This window comes from Convolutriloba macropyga, chromosome 1 (assembly GCF_964194025.1).
Source record: "Convolutriloba macropyga chromosome 1, txConMacr16.3, whole genome shotgun sequence".
In the NCBI taxonomy this organism is placed as follows: domain Eukaryota; kingdom Metazoa; phylum Xenacoelomorpha; order Acoela; family Convolutidae; genus Convolutriloba; species Convolutriloba macropyga.
The window spans coordinates 13,180,686-13,199,905 of record NC_134468.1 but is presented as its reverse complement, the minus strand read 5'-3'; the positions used below and the strand labels follow the sequence as shown (position 1 = coordinate 13,199,905).

The window sequence follows — 19,220 nt, the reverse complement described above, 5'->3', positions numbered from 1 at the left end:
GCTGTCGTAATTTTTATCCTTATTTTTGATGTTCATTTGAAATGTTAAGCATAAGTTAACATGAAAACAGCATTAACCGCAATTTATATTTGTTAAGAAATTGCAAAACCAAATGAACGAAAAGATTGTTCGATGCGTTTAAGTTTCGCAAAAAAAATCATTTATTTTTAAATTTCTCCCTGACCAATTTTGACCTGCCACTATTATGGCAGCGAAAATTTTCAATAATAGCATTTTGAGTGGTGTATTTCAGCAACGAAATTTAAACATAATTTTTTCGAGCAATAATCAAAAACGAAACCAAAAATTCATTTTGGCAAACTTTATGCCTATTTTGCTCTCTTAATACAGAACAGGAAGCAATTCAAAATCCAAGTGTATGTTCCAACCAAGTTGTTTGTTCGATTTTTAATCAAATTCTTCTTTTCTGTTTTCTCGACTTTTCTGTCTTTGTTGCAATAGCTTAACATCTGGACACTGGATACAAAGTTTACAAATTCAGCGTTGAATGTCAAACAATACAAGGCAGGTTTGAATTTTTGAGAAAATTGCTTAATAAAAACTTAAGGAATAACTTTAGGCAATTAAAGAATGCGAATGTTATGCTCCACATTCATAACAGCTTGAAGCATTCAAGGTGTAACCTGCCAATCAAACAAATGCTTTGTGGAAAATTATAGTTGGTTGAATAATGAAAAATTGACCTCATATCTGTCCGCTCAATCATATGGACTAATGTAAATTGCACTATTGGTTCAGAAATTTTTTTGGCTCTTATAGCAGTTTTAAGCCATGAAAAATAGAAAAGCGTGCATGCAATCAATACTCATTTGCAGAGCACTCGAGTAATTAGTGAGAGTCGTTGATTCGAAAGAGTTGAGTGGATGAATGACGTAATGAGAGCAGAGCACGTATCTCTCGAGAGGCTCTGAATTAATTTGAGAGTGGTTATTAATTTCAATCACAATAAATCGCGCTTTGACAGGTGAATTACTACTTGTATACCGATCGATAAAAGCTAATTGTCGATTACTGTTCTTCTGGTACAGATTCAAAACGACCACCACAATCACAACCACCATCACGTACTTTAGAACAGCCAATAACAGCTCAAGTTGGTGGTGCTACCTCAACCGTGCTCTAATCACTCTACACCTGTACTTAGCATACTGCCATGCGGTAAAAATAACAGCTCACTTAGCCGAAAAAAAACACTAGTAAGCTCGCAGTGAAAATAGCCGAAACTTTGGCTTAGCCGCAGACCTAAAAATTACGCGAATTGACGCAAAAGAGAAAACAAACGAAGAAAACCAAATCCCGTTATTTAAGTTTAAAAAAATTAAGACTGGCAAACATTTATGAGGGGTTGCAGTTTAAATTCTGATTTAAAATTATACTAACAAAACTATTGAAATAACTTTGGACTTCTAATATCAACACGATTTTGACGATTATATTAATACCAATCAACGCGGTGAATAAATTCGGGGCATTAAACAGGATTAGGCGTCCAACAACGGAGAAAAACAATGAAATTGTCGTGTCTGACTTAAATATTACTCAATTTGGGTTTATTGCTGGCGAAGAACAAAAAGTTACAATTTGTCCAAAAAATGGCTACAGTGGAGGGAAGACCCATCCAACATGCGTCAATTTTGGTGGAGTTCTTCATAAAATGTTCTATTCCAGAATTACTTAAAAGAACAAAAAATGGCACCTCATCTTTCAAGATTACCAGAAATTTTATGAAAATCCATCGTTGACACATCCTTGAAGCTTACACCAGACTGAAAAAAAAACTAACGATTGACGTACGACCTTTTTTATGCTCACTATTTTTCTTCTATTTGAGACAGCTTTAAGATTGCTTTATGTGCAGCAATGAGAGGCAGCGGTGACCGTGGGACAGAAAAGCATTGAGAAGTTAATTAAGCAGATTGGCTCTGAATGGCCTTTAAAGCAAAGTGTATACCTTGGATTGCTAATTTAAGCGGTTGTTAATGTCTCTCGAACAAGACGTTTGTTTTTTCTATATTACTTTCAGCCATTTTTTGCTTCACCGCACTCGAGAGCGCTTCACTCTCAAACAACAACACTCGAAAAAATCTCCTCGAAGCAATTGCTCTTTCACAACACACAACAATCAAAACAACGGCAATAGAGACACGCGCAAATTCACCATCGTCCTCTCAAACGCAAACTCAAAGGCTCCATTGTCAGCTTCTCAAAATAAACAACCTCTACAAGGAGTTGGAAAAATAACAACAACAAAAACTACGATATGGATTTCAAAACAATACTAAAAACTGACTTTTTACTCGGAAAAACCAGAGAAACTTACAATTCTGAATGATTTTGTGATGCTTTTGCGGGCTTGCTAGTGGATTTCAAATAGAAAAACAAAACTGAAATCTGTGGACAAAAAATGAAAAATTTGTTAAAAATGATCTTCCCATAGCTTTGAAGACAATCGTATGTTGAAAAATTAACAAAACAACAGAAAATAATTAATTAAAATGTATTTCATATGCAATTGAACGATATCGCCACGTTGTACAATAATTATTATTTCCAATTCCAACTTTATATTTTTAAAAATAAATTTGGAATATCCCCATTGCTACTAAGTAAGGGTCCAGAAAAGCAAAATTTTTAATAAATATATGCTTTTTAGACACGATTGTCAAATTTCAACACTCAAGGAGCACAATATGCTCAAATTTTCGACAATTAGACTTGGCTCTCGTTTTTTTTTTTGAAACGCGAGAACCAAGAAAGTTAAAATTATTAAATCGATCTTTTGAGCAGAGCATTTAAAATTGCTATGCCTAGCTGCTTCGATGCATCACCTGTTGCTTATCTTTCCATGGGCAGCCTCCTACTCTTACAGTCCTTCGATTGGCTCGATTGTAGGAATATATATTCTTTAAAATGCAATAGACAAACAGCCAATAATATGCCTGGTCTAAAGCACACATGATCAGATTCTCGCTTTAAACTGCTACGGAGCTAGTGTATGGAAAATAAAAAATGCGTTATTCCTGGAATGAGATGCTAAGAATACACTACAGCATTCGGTTGGTATGAACGCTTAACAAACATAACTTCTTCGATTGGTATGGCAGAAATAAAACCAAAACAAAATGAAAAACCTCCTATCAAGTTTATGTCTCCAACAAGTTGAAGAAATTTGGGATTGATAATTTGAGACGATTGAAACGACTATCGAGTGACAGCGATTAATATAATCCGGAACATCAAACAGTTTCGGTATTGATGTTAATTATCAATACAAACAGGGAATATAAATTTAGGACATTAGAAGCCGTCGTCTCAATGCTCAAAAGTTGCGTGTGAATGAATATTATTACACGGTTGTTACCGCCATTGAGAAGTCGTCAAACTCGGACACCAAGACAAATTGTTCAATAATTTTAAATCAACACCTGTTGCAATAATAGCAGTTAAATAAACTGCCAGTGTAATAAATTTTAATGCCCGATCGACACTGGAAAAACACTTCAGCATTAGACTACGAGTTTATCACACTCTTTTATCGCCACTGTTACTAAGTAAACAGAGGCGATAAAAGAGTGCTGATAAACTCGTAGTCTAATGAAGGAAACAGTTTGATAAACTTGTAGTCTAAAAAAACAAGCATGATCGCAACAGGTTTGATTAAAAAAATTACCACACGGTTGTTATCGCCCTCGAAGTTATCAAAACACATCGGCTTCGCCTCGGAGTTTGATAACTTCCCGGTGGCGATGACAACCGTGTAGTAACATTCACGAGAGGCCAATAACAAACGGGTGGTAATGTTCTTGGTAAACTCTCGTGACGATTAAAACAATTGCATAGCTTTACCACACTGTTGTCGTGATTAGAGTACCAGTTAGCCACACTCTTTTATCTCCAGTTATGCAACTGCTGTTATCGCAACGAGAGTTGATTAAATGTATTTGGCACTCTTTTACAGTTAATAATGAAAAGAGAATTTCCTGGCACTATTCCAATGATTTCGATACCTTGACTAACAACAAAATGAAAAAACATAGCAGGACAAGTCCTGAAATACAATCCAAAGAATTGAATGAAAAACTGAGAACTATTGTATCTGACCAGCCGATCGATTGAACAATGCCAGCCTAAGAAAAACAATCTCAAAAGTTGAGAAACAAAAAATTATAACTGCTAAAACTGACGATTTTACCCTGAAGGGCAAATATAATATTCATCAGTTCACGAACAAGCCTTGAAAGAGATTTATTCACTAAAGGCAGATAAACTCCAGAAATATGACAAGTGCTTCAAAAGACTAAAAAGTGCAAAAATTAAAGAAAGTTTCTTTATTTCGCAAAAAAAAAATAAACCACTTACATATCTCTGAAATTCTGTAATGTAACTCATCTGCAAGACTTGAAAAAGTTTCGTTGGCCAGTAAAGATTGTTAAACTCGGAAAATGGCAAACGAAAAAAACGACAAAATCATGCTAAAAATTGCGATATTACTATCTTCAGAAGCATTCCATTGTCTCGAGAGACAAAATAGTATCCCTATTTCAAGCTTTATATAGCTTCATTGGCTCATAAAGCTCGATGAATTCGGATTATGATAATAAGGTTAAGTAAAATTATGATAATTAAAAAATTAATTTTATCAAAAAATTGCTTAAAACTCAAGTTATTAAAAAATTGGTAACCAATCCAATACCTCTAGCTACTATGCAGTAACTTATTATCAAACCCAGGAGGCGGTTCCTGGGCCCATGGCGCCGGAAAAACTCGATGTTGAAAAATTTTCAAAAAAACTTTAAAAAATTCAAGTTTCATTTTAAAAAAACTGCTAACATGCGTGACATTAAAAACTGAAATGATTATTATTGCAACTAGAAACTGTGAACTAACCCCATATCAAATCCTAGAGGAGGTTCCGTGGTCCTTGAGGCTGGAAAACCTAAAAGTGACAAATTTAAAGAGCAAATTTTATCAAAAAATTGCTAAAACTTGTGATATTAAAATATTGAAAACCATCACAGGGACAACAAAAATTGTTAAGTAACCAATTACCCAAGCCTATATCAGGTTTAGCGGAACCTGGGGCTGGAAAAGCTTAAAAATGAAAGTAAATGTTAAGAAATTTGAAAAAAATTAATCAAAACATTGCTGAAATTCTTGATGTTAAAAAGTTGAAAGCCATTCTAATACCTCTAGAAATTCTGCAGTAACCTATTATCAAACCCTAGAGGATATTCCTTGACACCTACGTCTTGAAAAACTAAAAAAATGACAAAAATTGTCTTTAAACTCGAATAAACTTGGCCTTTAAAAAAATTATGTCTTGTAAATGACCTTTCTCAACTTTTACAAACCTCAAATTTAGACTGGTTCAACTACAAATTTGGAAAAACACGAAAAAACGCGAAAAATTGCAACCTTTTAACCTTGAATTAGGGCATTCCCAGTTGTTTCACCACATAAAGCACTTGAAGGACTACTAAACGCGGCTAAGGGCCTCTAATGAAACTTGATGCCCGCTGAGCTTTACCTGTTTACCCGTTTTCAAAGCTCAAAGTCATGAACAAAGGCGTGAAAACATCTTACAAAAACATAGAAGGACAAGTCCTGACGTACAATTCAAAGAATTTTCATTGACTAAAACAGTAAATTAGACCAAGAACGGACTATGACTGGAAAAACCATTTAGAAAAAAATCCGATCAAAAAAATCGAAAAAACAGTAAAAATCAAAATCAAATTGCTGCATGTGAACAAAAAACCACTAGCGAGAAAGCGAACTTTTGTTCAAACACCGTTTTTTCACTCTACTTTAAAATTGGGTGAAAAAATTTCACATTGCAAAACCACTCACTTTTTCGCTCCACTTCCTGTTTCGGCGTGACCAAAATCACTACTCCAATTTGACTTCAAAAAATCATGAAAATGTGTGAACAGATCTTAAAAAAAAGACAGCGCCCCAATATAATTCAAATTCTTTGAATTGTAAAAAGACAGAGCACCAATACAATCCAATTCTTGGATTGTAAAAAATCGAGGCCACGAGAAGTTACACACTGAAACGTTTGACCAAACGCAGCCTAACTTACTAACTTATACAAACAAAACATCAGGACTATAATAGTTTCAAGAAACTTCGCTGCAGAGCAGAGAAATTATCTAAAATAGCAAACTTCTTCATCTTTTCATTGCCGTTGCTTTGATGTAGCTCAGTGGAAACTAAAAAGGGTGTCTGTTTTGATTTAGTAAATGATAAAAAGAAGTGCAGCCTAGTCAGTAATATTTAATAAGCAGAGACTCTTTCAATGAATAAGGAGATAATAGAGCACCTAATGCATCATTTATCACTCATACAAATATAGTCGATCGATAAGAAAGAGGTAGAAAGATAGATTGATCAATATATCTCTATACTGAGTCGTTGAGACACCACAGCCATACTCATAAGTAATACCACAAATTTCTATCCTAATAGGAAAATAATTTTTAAAATTTCTGAGGAAAGTATGAATAATTTTACCTATTTTGCGGTTTAAAGATTTTTGCAAATAGTTTGCTCATATAGCCAAACAAAGCTGAATAAAGTTTTTTATGCAACAACTAAGCGCATTGTCACCGAATTTAAAATAAGCGCTGTATTAAAAAGCGAAATGTGCTAATTAGTGTTTGATATGGGATGAGTTATACATAGCAGAAATGTCAATTGATTTTTTTTAAAAATCTATATCATCAATTGCTCTCAAAAATTGCTAAAATTTGGTCGACGCCAACTTAATCTTCCTTTTCTGTTTTCATCTTCTTCCGATAACGGCCTTGAACACAATGAGAATATTTGCAGGGTGGGTTAAGAAGGCATAGGAGGGGGGGTCGGTCGGGACTGAAGGAAGGAAGCAGGTGTCGCAAATTGGAAGCGTGATTAAAAATGCATGTTCCACAAATACAAACTATATACATAAATACACGCGCACATACACACACACACACACACGCACACACACGCACACACACACACACACACACACACACACACACACACACACACACACACACACATACATACATTCATACACACACATACATACATACACACACATACATACATACATACACACACACACACACACACACACACACACACACACACACACACAATCACTTTGTACTGAACATAACACTATAACTGTTACTCATTTTCACAACACACCCCCCTTGTACACTTACTGATTTTAGTCTCTTTCCCAATTTCACCTCTGTTGTTATCATTCACTAACTTGAATGCAATCCAATTTGTTTCTGTCAACGCTATTTTATTTATGTTAATGAAATAAAAAGATCTATCTATACTTGCTCCAATTCAACAGTCATCCCTATCGAAGCCCCAAGGTATCAACCCTACCCCCCCCCCCCCACCCCTATCAGGAATCTGTATTATTTCATATAAGGACAGCAGTAAGAGGTAACAGAATTGAAGCCCTTGAACACGTTCGAAATGCACCCGTAGATATTTAGCATTACTATTTAATCTCAAGTAAACTAAAAATGGCTATCTAAAGATGAAAATGAAAATTTTCATAACTACACTGGAATCAGTTACAAAATCGCGCACAAATTATTGACTCATTAAGACATGAAGACAAACGCTTTTAAAAAGAGTTAACATGCGTTATTCTCGTTGATAATTTCAAAAATAGGCTATCTAACAACTAAGCAGAAGCTTCCATATCAATATTTTATAACTAAATTCAGTGATATTTAGAAACAGGTCCTCCAATTTGACAAGAGCGCGTGAAAGACAACAATTCACGCTGAATACCAACACATAAATTATGAACTCTCAAATTATGAAATTTCAAATTACTAATGCAAATTGACCTTTGGTGAAGAACCCTGATCATAGTTGGGTAGACTGCTGGGCCGACTCGCTGGACCCCCGGACCCGCCCGAGGAGCCCAATGTTCCAGGTTCCTTCTTGACCCTCTTGATGTCTCCCCCGTTCAGTGAGGACACACTTCCCGCGCCTGTGCCTCCGTTCTCCATGAGACCAGCAGAGGCCGAGTGGGGACTTTTAGATCGAGGGCTGGAGTCGCCGCCGACATCTACAACGAGGTCCTTGTCATCTTCGTCGTTGTCAGAGTCCTGCAGAAAATTGGAACGTTTTCACCACCTCAAAAATAACTGGGTCTTTCTCATATCTAACTGGCTCCAGCCAACCCCAACCACGCATACGCGGTCATATCACGTATAGCCCCGCCCTCACCCTCCACAATAACTGGAATTATGGGGGTATAATTTCACGGTGGAAACCCCAAATAAGAAAAGACATTAAATACATTGAATTAACTAAAAGAAACAAAATATTTTTACAACTAAAGATTTTTCAGCATTATCTTATACAAAAAGTGAGCCTAGAAATTCCGCATCACATTCTTTTGCTGAAAACATCTATGCAACACACAAATTGGGTATTGATGATATCTTCTAGTCTTCTAAGTGCGCATGTATTCTATACAGACCATTAAAAAACGAAAAACAAGCAATAAATAAGCCAGCTAGCTTATCACACCATCAGAGAAAAAGTTTTAATCGTAACAGCTGAGTACCTGAGAGTACTTTGGTGGTCGAAAGCATGTGGTTAGCTCAACAACTTGTTAATGATTTCGAGATCTCATTTTGAGCTTTGATTAACAAACGCTCATTCAAGTTCTCACGCCGCTGAGCACAGCAATCATGACAACTGCACTGCTCAGGTATTTACAGCTTGAGAGTTTGATCAAGGGCTGTTAATTGATAACCGCATTCAAGCATTTATTACACCAACATGATAATAGGCAGCTGCTATTGATTTAACTCAGCACTCTGACCATATTGATTGTACGTAGAAGAGCTGGTTTGGAATCCGGCTAAGACTGGTAGATTTATCACCACCAGCTAATTCCTCGGACAGCGGTGTATAAATTAGCCATCGCTTCGATAAATACGGTTAAGTTGGCTAATAGACAAGCTAAGCACATCTTTAAATGATAACAAGCTGGCCACAAGAACTTGTGAACGACTGGCAAAAAAAACTGGATTTATCATCTAGGTCTCAAATGAATCGAATCCTATGACCAATTTTATAATTTTTATTGATCGAAAAAGTTTCGTTAGATACATATTTGGAAACTTATACTAACGAGAAAATTTCAACTAAATTTGTTCCTACCCCCAGTCTACTACAGACGGCTATCTTGCAAGCTCTAGTAAGAATCTTGCAAGAGGTTTGTAAGATTACGCACTACCTTTCAAGATAAGCGTCATTTGCAAGAATCTAGCAAGATAAGCATCGGAGTTGGACTTGCGACGTACTGAAAACATGACGTTTCACGTCCGGTTTCTTATTCAAAGCCGAATCTTTTCAGCAGTCAACCAAATTTCACACGATGTTCGTTTGTTTGTCGGTTGATAAATCTTGGCAGTTTGTAAAGTGGACTTAAATGGTCTCGTTATGTGTCTCTGCTTTTTTTGTTAAATATTTATTTTGCATTGCGCCGTAAGTATCTAAATGAAATTATTCTTTTTTATTTAATGGTAAACTCATTATTTTTCCATTGCATTGCATGACAAGCCCGGGCGACGTCTTGCAAGACCTCGCAAAATTCTTGCAAAAGACAGTTATCTTGGAAGATCTTAACAAGATTAATGAATTCTGTCGAGCTGACAGAATCTTACAAGATCTAACAATCTAATCATCCCCAGTTTATTCGGGATAATACTAACATTCTCAGAGTGGTCTGCGTCCTCTCCGTTGGTGGAAGGGTGGCTTTTCCGCTTTTTGGCGGCTGCTGCAGCCACATCCGCTGAGTTGGAGTATCTGGCCCTGTCTAAGTGTTGCTGCTGTTGCTGTTGAGAGTGTGACTGCTGCTGTTGTGCATGGGCGGAAGAGGAGGAGGTGGAAGAGGTGGAGTGAGGGGCGGAATTTGCCACAGAGTTGTTGACGCCTCCACCTAACCCCACAGAGGCAGATTTCTCCCCGTTCAGTCCGGCTGCCGGAGATATGGAACTCTGAATCAAAAGTAATCAAGCTAAAATTGACAGTTGCAAGTTTCAAAATTCCGAGCGTTTGTTTTACTGGATTTAAAATAAACTTCAGGATCAAAATGCGTGTTCTAAAATATTAAAGACTCCGCAGTCAACATATCAAACAGCTCCACAGTTCTTCATTAAAGCGAGAAGTTCTCAGTGCCTTGAGAAGCAAAAATGTAAATATTATTTTTGACTGATACTTTTTAACCAAGTGATTGTGAAAGTAATTTACTCGTTAAAAAAACAGAATTTATTCATCTATCAGTTCAAATGAATTCGAATTAATAATGGCGTCATTAACTTAAGCATGGTCCGTTATTATATCAATCAACATTGACAGTTCAGCTCATTGACTAGATAGACGCTCATTTCACTCTTTTTGGATGAGTTTGGTCAAACAGTGGAGCCATACATCACTGCTTAGCCCCCCTCTTCTGGTTGAGGTGAGATCCCTTCTTTTTCCCTCCCTTCTTTTTCGATGGGCTCGAAAAATTTGGATAAGCTTTATTTGGGTTAAGTTTTTTATTTAAATTTAGCGGAGACATTTAAGTAACCTAAACAAAAACAAGCTCACTAACCAGCCGTTCTCTCTCTTCTCTACTGGCGGATGAGGTTGGATTTATCAACCCACTAAGTTGGTGCTGTTGTTGCTGCTGCTGTTGCAACTGACCTCCTGCAGCTGCGGCTGCAGCGTTCGAGAGAGCATTAGCTCCGGCTGAACCTGGTGGGAACCCGAGGAGTCCGGCTGCTGCCGCAATTGAAGTGGGCGGAAGTCCAGCTACTCCGGCCGCCAGACTGGTAGGGAGCATTCCTGGGAATCCTGCTCCTGCGGCTGCAGCTGCCGCAGCTCCATGCATTCCGGGAGGCAGTCCGGAGCCAGGTTGTTGCATTTGGATTTGCTAAAATTGAGATCTATATCAAATATCTGCAAACCAAGAATTAATACCATCCAGAATAAAAACATGCCATTAGATATAATGAAAATGGGAAGTGGCATAAATTCCCACATTTCATTTTCACGCGGGATTTAAAATTTATTTGTCTTTAAGCATTTGGGGGAATTACAGCAAACAAACGTGTCTCTACGTCCCGAAAATTCCTGACAACTAAATTGAATAAAACCAATAAAATTATTTAAAAATAACTGTACTAGATTATACAATAGAGTCTAGAAAATGGCGCTTTAGCGCATTCTTTCAAAAAGTCAGTAGGCAAAAAGTTGTTTCTTTCAACGTCTTCACTTTCTTTATTGACTGTTTGAAAGACGGATGATTTCATTTAGCCAACTGATAATAGCTGAAACATGATTGGTCACCCTCCGTTCTCAATTCGACCAAGCATCACAACTATTTGATTGAGGAAACACACAATTGGTAAAGAGAGAGAGAGAGAGAAAGAACTCTTTATTTGTATTGTAAATGTTGACCCTCTGGGCTCTGCTGTTTACTCTGCCCAACTTGACCAAATATTTGAAGAGTCAACAGATTAACAGATTACACACACATACACAATAAGATCTAGATTACTTCATTAGCTCTCTCCAACCAATCCCCCCCCCCCCCCACGCAATCTTTCACCCTCCCTTTTGGTGTACCGGAATACGTATCGCGAAGTAATCACCTTATATATTGACTTTTACTACTCGCAAGTTGAATGGTACAATTGGAGAGAAAATAAAAGGCTCCAACTTTATCGCCCACACGCCCTGTATGTTGAATGGACGACAAACATGTTAAGATATGTCAATTAAACTCAAAGTCGGGCGATTGATTAGGTCATCAAAGACGCAACCCTCAAAAGACATCAAAGTTAACCCATTTTGAAACAGATCACCTTATGTTAAAACCTACCAACGCCTAAGGGACGCCCACGCACGCATTCTAACACCGCAAAACACATAAGATGTAACTAAGGCGGATCCTGTTTGCCTTTCAGAAGTGGGGACATAAATTGTTTCAAGAGGTACCGGCGAATAGTTGATTTAAGAGATTTAGAGCAAACAGATCATTATGATAGGACGGGGAACACAAAATCTTACAAGATTTGATCTCTTATGTAAAGAAAGTATGAACGAATGAATGCGAGCGCGAACTTGAAACAAGTTCAAAAACGCATCTGGTTCTGAACTAAAACATCAAAAAATGAAACCAGTTTAATTATAGTTATCTCTTCACACACGTTTTATCATCTTGGGGAAACATTATCACAGACATCGCTTGTGAAATCGAAAACTTGATATGATTAATTTCAAACCTTTTTGTAATTAACTTAGGATTTGTTGATTCTCTTAGCTTTTGATAAATAGGTTCAAATACAAACTGCTAAAGCATAAAAAGGCCATTACAACATAAAACACTTTGTGCATAGAAATAAAATTGATCCAAAAAATTTTTATGATTATTCATAACAGATTTTCGGAAATTGCTTCATTTGCTCAGGTGAAATATGACATATAATTGACAGTTTTACAAATATGGAATGTTTCATTTAAAAGTGGCGAATAGTGGTGGCTAGTCCTCACGTCTTAGGTTATACCTACCCAAATCAACTTTTTTTTAAAAAAAAACATTTGTTCATTTAGGTTTCTGAAAAAAACTTTTTTGGCCTCTGAAAATTTAGACCAACCCTAATCAGTGCAAAAACTTGTATCATTTTGTGCATTAATTTATTTTGTTCATTTATATGAAAAAAAAATTAGTCACTGAGAAAAAGAATTAGACCTTCGCATTAGACTCGTGATATCTTTGCAAATAAATTGAAGTGAAATGTTGTACTGACCCCTATCATATTGTGAAGATCGGCCATGGTTATATTTTTGGCCTGTTCCACAGCTTGCACAACACTTTGCTGATGCTAAAACACACACATACAAATAAGGATATTCTCTAAACAGTTTCTGAAGGGGTTCTAACTAGTTATAACAACTGTAAAATGGGCCAGTACTGAATTCGAACCAGCATCTTTCAACTTGCAAGTCTAAATTTCCAGTTAACAACTTACAGGAGACATCATTGTGACAGCTAGTCTTGATATTTTAACCCGGTATGACTTGTATCCACATTATTTCTGCTACTCCAACGCTTCCCCGGCCATTACGTTTTTTAAGGAGAGTGTCTAAGCCATGCAAAACTTATCATAAGCGCTGTTTTCTTTCCCCTTTTTATTATAACCATGAGCAACTTCATAAAATGACTTGATGAGCCCTACCAACAAACAAAAACTAAATGCTAACAACCAAAAGAACGACTCAAACCAATCCCTGAAAACAGCCAAATTAATTTTTAACCCCAATTCATTGCATATTGGATATCACACGCTCGTCAATCCAGTCATTATGGCGACCGCCAAGTTGGCCGACATGCGGTCAAGCCGACAACCAAAAATTAAAAATTTTGAGTCGACAACCCGCCCGCGCACCCATTTTAATGGTTGAGCGAACTAAGTACATTTTTTTCTGAACAGATTTGTCGACCAATCAGAATTAAGTCTGCTAAGTTTCTTATTTTTTCCTTGTCAGCTAAGCACACTGTCGGTCAATAATTCTAGCAGCAGTCAACAACTTTTCACAACTCACGGAGAGATGGGTTCATCGGCAGGAAAATTATATCTTATAAATCGTTTCTCATTTTTTGTCAGGCATTATAAATTGTACAGAGAATGTTGCCGAATATTAATTTTCAAAAACACCTAGTCAGTGAATGAAGCTTCTTTGACAGAACTATAAAACCAGGTTTTATTTCTCCAAAAAAGAAATCGGTTAATCAAGAAATCAGTTTTATCCTAATTTTGGGTTCCACAACGAACGAAATTTTTTAATTATTCAAAATTAAATTATTTTTTGCGGTCGCAAGAAACTTTGAAAAAGAGTCAAAATGTTTAAATAAGTGTGGTGTGTGTTGTAGAGTACCTCAGGTGGGAGTATTTGGGTGATTCTGGCGCAGATGTTGTTCAGTCTCTTGGCAATCTCGGTCTGCTTGTGAACTTCAAAGTTAAGCCCATAGCTCATCTCGTAAAACTAAATCACAAACATCATATTTTTAGTAAACTTTTAGTGAGTTAGTGAACCTTTTCTAGTGATAATAAATTGCAAATTGATACTAGAATCAGTTGACCCCAGAAACACGAACATCTTCAATTAGTCTCTTCGAAATTCAAATATTTCGGCATGACAATATGGATATATTTTTGGTACTGTCAAAATAAACTCTCATCATTCATAATGCAGATATTGAACATTATCTCTAACCAGCTATCAACTATAAAATCATCCAATTTAACATTCCAATTTTCACATCAGACATTTTGGAATCATTGATGGACAGATTAGTGCTCGTGTCTTTCCATTTTGACTTTCAATTTTCATGACAACCACAACTCAAAAAATACCCCCCCCCCCCCCCCCAAAGATATAATTGTAAAAAAAAATTTGGGGAAAAATACAGTTGGCAATTTGTGGCATTAATGATTGATGCAATTATGATCAAATATAATTGCATATCCAAATTATTATCAGCAGTCTAAGTTGAGGAAAACAACGTCAACCGGATTTTCTAGGCTTGCTTTTCGAAGTCAGAATAGAATTAAGTATAACACCACATGGCTGTAAATGATTTCAGTTTATTTAGAATTGTTTCATCCGCGAATTGAAAAGAGGAAAAAGTAAAACGATGATCTCACCATAATATAGGCCTTGTGGATTTCTGTCTTCTCTTGTGCCAATTTCTTGCACTCCATCTCTATCCTGTTGAACAAACATCACAGATATCAACCCCGAATTCACTAGAAAAAAAAAGCTTTTTTAACGCCTAAATTTCCGCGGGCAAATTTAAGTCAAAATAAAATGTGACAACAATATTTGATAAAGATTTTTATAAGTAAAAAGTGTATATTTTATGTATATTAAAATAATTGCGTGAATTGCACTTGCAGGAAATATATAAATCAAACATCACTTATCTTAGTTTAAAAAACCCAATGTTTAGTTTTCCTATAATCTATCAAAAAATGTAAAATCCTGCAGCGTTTCCATTGCAACTGTGTCGTGCCATTTTGGCACTTCATGTTATTGTCTGTTTAAATTTGTTATTCGACGTTTTTTTGTCTAATGGCAATTTGAAATTCTTGTAGTTGCTATCTCACTTTCGATATAACTTTATTCTAATTAAAACCGTTACTCCATCTTTTTGTAGCAAAATCTTTTTGACACATTACTTTTTGTTGATGAAAAAGGTTATGAACACAACGATTCATACTAATTGACATATTTTCAATTACATTGTAGCTCCTACTAGAACGGTGTTTTTGTTTATTTTTGAACACTGAACAAACTAAACTAAACTAAGCTATATTTTTGTTAATAGGAGTTCTGCTGGAATGTGGTTTTTTTTCAAAAATTTGTTTCCCAATTAATCAATTTTGGAAAAAATGTGCAAAAAACCAAATGGGGAAATTCAAATGGTTGAAAAGATTTTCTCTTGCTCGAGGAGATATTTCATGACGAATCAAATATAATGAACTGATTGATGATACAGTTTTGCGAATAATTTTAGTTTGCTAAAAATTTAAGTTTATTTTTGCATGTGACACTTTTGGTAATAATTAGCTCTCGATATCAACACTTATCAGTTGGTTCCTGGCAGTGATTTTTGAAAGGGCACTTGTTAATTTTTCATTAATGAAAACGGTTAACTCTGTTACGTCTTATTTGATCTTTGGTCTTATTTGATCAAGTGAGAAACTGAATGCATTAGATTGGAGCTGCTTAGGAAGCTAATTGGACCTATCAATCCTGAGCGTTGATTTGATATGTTCTGTTCTTTAAATAATATGAAAAAGATCAGTTTTTTTAAAAAGACCGACTGATTACACTCCGAATTGTTTTTGGATTGTAACTCTCCAAGATCGGTCTAAAAGTGGCCCTGCTAATGCTTATTGTCTATTAGGAACACTTAATTTTCTAATGTTATAGATATAGACAAATTGTTAGCTAAAAACTCCAATAGAAATTCAGCGTTTTTGATAGTGAACAGGTAAAGTTAGCAAGAAACTGCAAAGTTTTATTTACAGAGCACTCTCAACAGAAGTTGAAGTAAGAATAGCCCCATTTTGAGTCTACAAAGATTGTATTAGTGTTTTTTGAAGGTGTACCTCCGGAAATTTTAATCAAAGTGACTAAAGAAGCTTATTATGTGCTGTTTTTGATTGAAAAGGCTGAATTTTGAAATTTTTTGCCCGAAATTTTGACAAAATTAAATTAAAAAATCAACAATTTTTTTGTCTTTAAGAATAAAATCAACAACACTATTCTTAAAAACTTTAACGAATTTCAGGAAAAAATGACGAAAAATTAGGCAAAAATTCTGGAAAATGTGAAAAAAAACAACGAATTCACTCTACTTTTCTCAGAAGTTTAAACCTCGATAACTCCCTGTAAAAAACGAAAACGAAAAATCTTTTTAAATCCATATTCTAAACTGGACGGGTTTTCTAATGATCCTACTCACAACTCTCCACGATGATTATATCGATCGGCCAAAATTGTCTGAACAAAAAAACCCATTTGAGTATATAGTTCCTCCCCCCTCAAGAGGGGTCCGAACAATTATAAGTTTATTTTTGCATGTTACAATTTTGGTAATAATTACCTCTCGATATCAACACTTATCAGTTGGTTCCTGGCAGTGATTTTTGAAAGGACACTTGGTAATTTTTCATTAATTGGAAAAGTTGGTAATTTTTCATTAATGAAAACGGTTAGGTTGTGCCTAGTAATAGTATCTACGTAAAAAAAATCATAACGCTCTTCATTGTAGAAATCTCAAATGACATTCTTTTCAGTCTAAATTGATAAACGCCAAAAATCGCATAAATAAGATGCTTTAGCTCTTAATTTTATATACGAAAGCGAACGCGAACGGCCACATTTGCATTAATAATTTTGAAATTAATAAAGAACTAATAATTTGTGATAATTATATTTTGATGTGGGGATTTGAATTCAGAGAATCGTAGTCTGGTGCAATCGTTTTTGATTTGTGATAATATTTCAGAACATTTGAATTTTTAACCTAACAGTTATGCATTTTAATTTAAATGTTTTCTCTTCATAAAATGTCATGTGATCCTGGCACGATCACCAACAATTTTTTTGATTGTTAACTCAAGCAATAAGGATATCCCTTAAACTCATCAACAGCTTTGAAATTATTCTTACTGATGGTACTGGGCTTGTAACTGATTGAATTCGTCTTTGATCTTCTCACACAAATCCAAAACTGTTATCTTGGGTTGCATGTGATTGTTGGGACCCCCTGGTAGACCAGCACCCGGTGGACCACCGGCCGCCGCTCCGGCTGCTGCTGCGGCCGCTGCTGACAAGTTCGGTATTCCTCCCGCAGCTGCAGCTGCTGCACCTGCGGCTGCCGCTTGTTGTGCCGCTGCTGCTGCATTTTGCTAAAAAAAGCAAAGACAAATAAATGGTGCCTTCACCCAGAACAAAAATACAAAATCGCTTTTGCTTGTTAAATGAAAATGTTCTGATACTTTAAATTCCAACATTTGATCTATCTCTAGGCTGACAATTTTCAGTTATGAATTGCAAAATTTTTTAGCTTGAAATCACAAGAAAGTTTCCCTTAGAATTGGGCAGACCATCTATCTGTGTACGAGAAAACTTAGTGAGTTATTTATTGCAGAAATCATAGCTAGTTTATAGTGAGTTTGTGATGTTAACACTCATAGTGAATTTTTCAATATGGGTCCATCTTTTCCTTGGTTAAATCCCCAATTTCCTTGATAATTAGTTCATCCATGACAATTTAAAGTCGGTTAATTAACCAAAAACTCTGGACTTGAGACATTTTCGTCTGGCAATAGATAAAGAATGGCAAAAATGGTACTTAAAAATCCAAAACAGGATAACTTACATGAAAAATTACCAATCACTTTCAATCTACCTATTTTGGTCAGCAAAGTTTAAGAGCTTGGGAATTAATAGACAGCTATTTATTGGATTATAACTTAGCGTGTCTCAATATTCTCACATGTAATCGTGTTCACACAAGCAAGCAAGCAACACAGAATTTGATCAAATTAACACGATTGAAACTCGTTTTAACATAAACGGATTGAAAAGTCTTAACACGGCACTGTGAGTAGACACATCAAACCGAATTGAGTAAGATTAAATGACAAAACTCGTTTAACCATTCACTCAAGTGCCAAATAATAATCCTTAGAAGTCTGATAGAATTTCGACCTTTAGAATATTATCCAAGCTAGTTAAGAACCGGAACCCTAATTAGCGGAAGAGCTTTCGATGATTGGTTCTGCAAATATTTATTCCCAATTGGTACTTAGATATGCGAGTACATATAGATTATATTTTCTCGCAAAAAATGTCAAAATAATTTAAAAGAAAGCACGAAACGTCAACAAACTCAAATTTTGTGATAATGTCCGGCAATACCTGTAAAAGTTATTGTATGCAAAAAAACCGCAGCTCTGATTAAAAATTTTACCGAAATATTTAGCTGTCTGGTAATAGTTAGGACAAAGAAAATCAGCGAAACTAAAGTCACCAGCAAAAAATTCAGAGCATTGAACGGCAACAGTCAATTTTTAATTAGTCTGCTTGCTGAATGAGTTAAAAAGATGAAAACTTCCATGACACCTCCAGAAAAAAAAATCTCCCTAACCTAATTAATAAAAGACAATGATTTGAAACGTTTCGTTCATAAATTTACCAAAGAGTTGCTGGCCAAAAAAAAACAAGAAGGCGAAGGCAAAGTTAAGTTCCTAACAAATCTCCACCAATGCTTTAATACAATCATGCCTGCTATAACAAGAATGTTTTCATAATTATACTTTCAACATTTCAAGAAGCCCGAAGATGAACACTTAAAGCAACAATAAAATGGTAGTACCTAAAAAGTTACCGGGAATCAATTAAGAATCAATTTAATTGACAATTATAAAAAAGATGGAAAAACCAAGAAGGCGCCACTGAGAGGCTTACCCAGTGAAATTTTTTTTGAAATTCACTTCGAGGAATTTCAACTCTAAAACAGCACTGTAACCAAATTTTTTTCATAATTGCCAAGCTGCTATCATTACTGCTGCCCACTAGTGGGATTCATTAAC

General features: G+C 35.6%; 1 protein-coding gene across 1 annotated transcript in view; it reads right to left on the bottom strand.

Moving 5' to 3' along the window:
- LOC142335123 (transducin-like enhancer protein 3) overlaps positions 1-19,220 on the bottom strand; it is a 50,252-nt gene that overhangs the window by 26,888 nt on the left and 4,144 nt on the right. Inside the window, 7 exon segments of the mRNA XM_075383487.1 lie at positions 7,890-8,153; positions 9,774-10,058; positions 10,658-10,978; positions 12,858-12,932; positions 13,987-14,094; positions 14,757-14,820; positions 17,293-17,531. Coding sequence (XP_075239602.1) covers positions 7,890-8,153; positions 9,774-10,058; positions 10,658-10,978; positions 12,858-12,932; positions 13,987-14,094; positions 14,757-14,820; positions 17,293-17,531 — 1,356 coding nt within the window.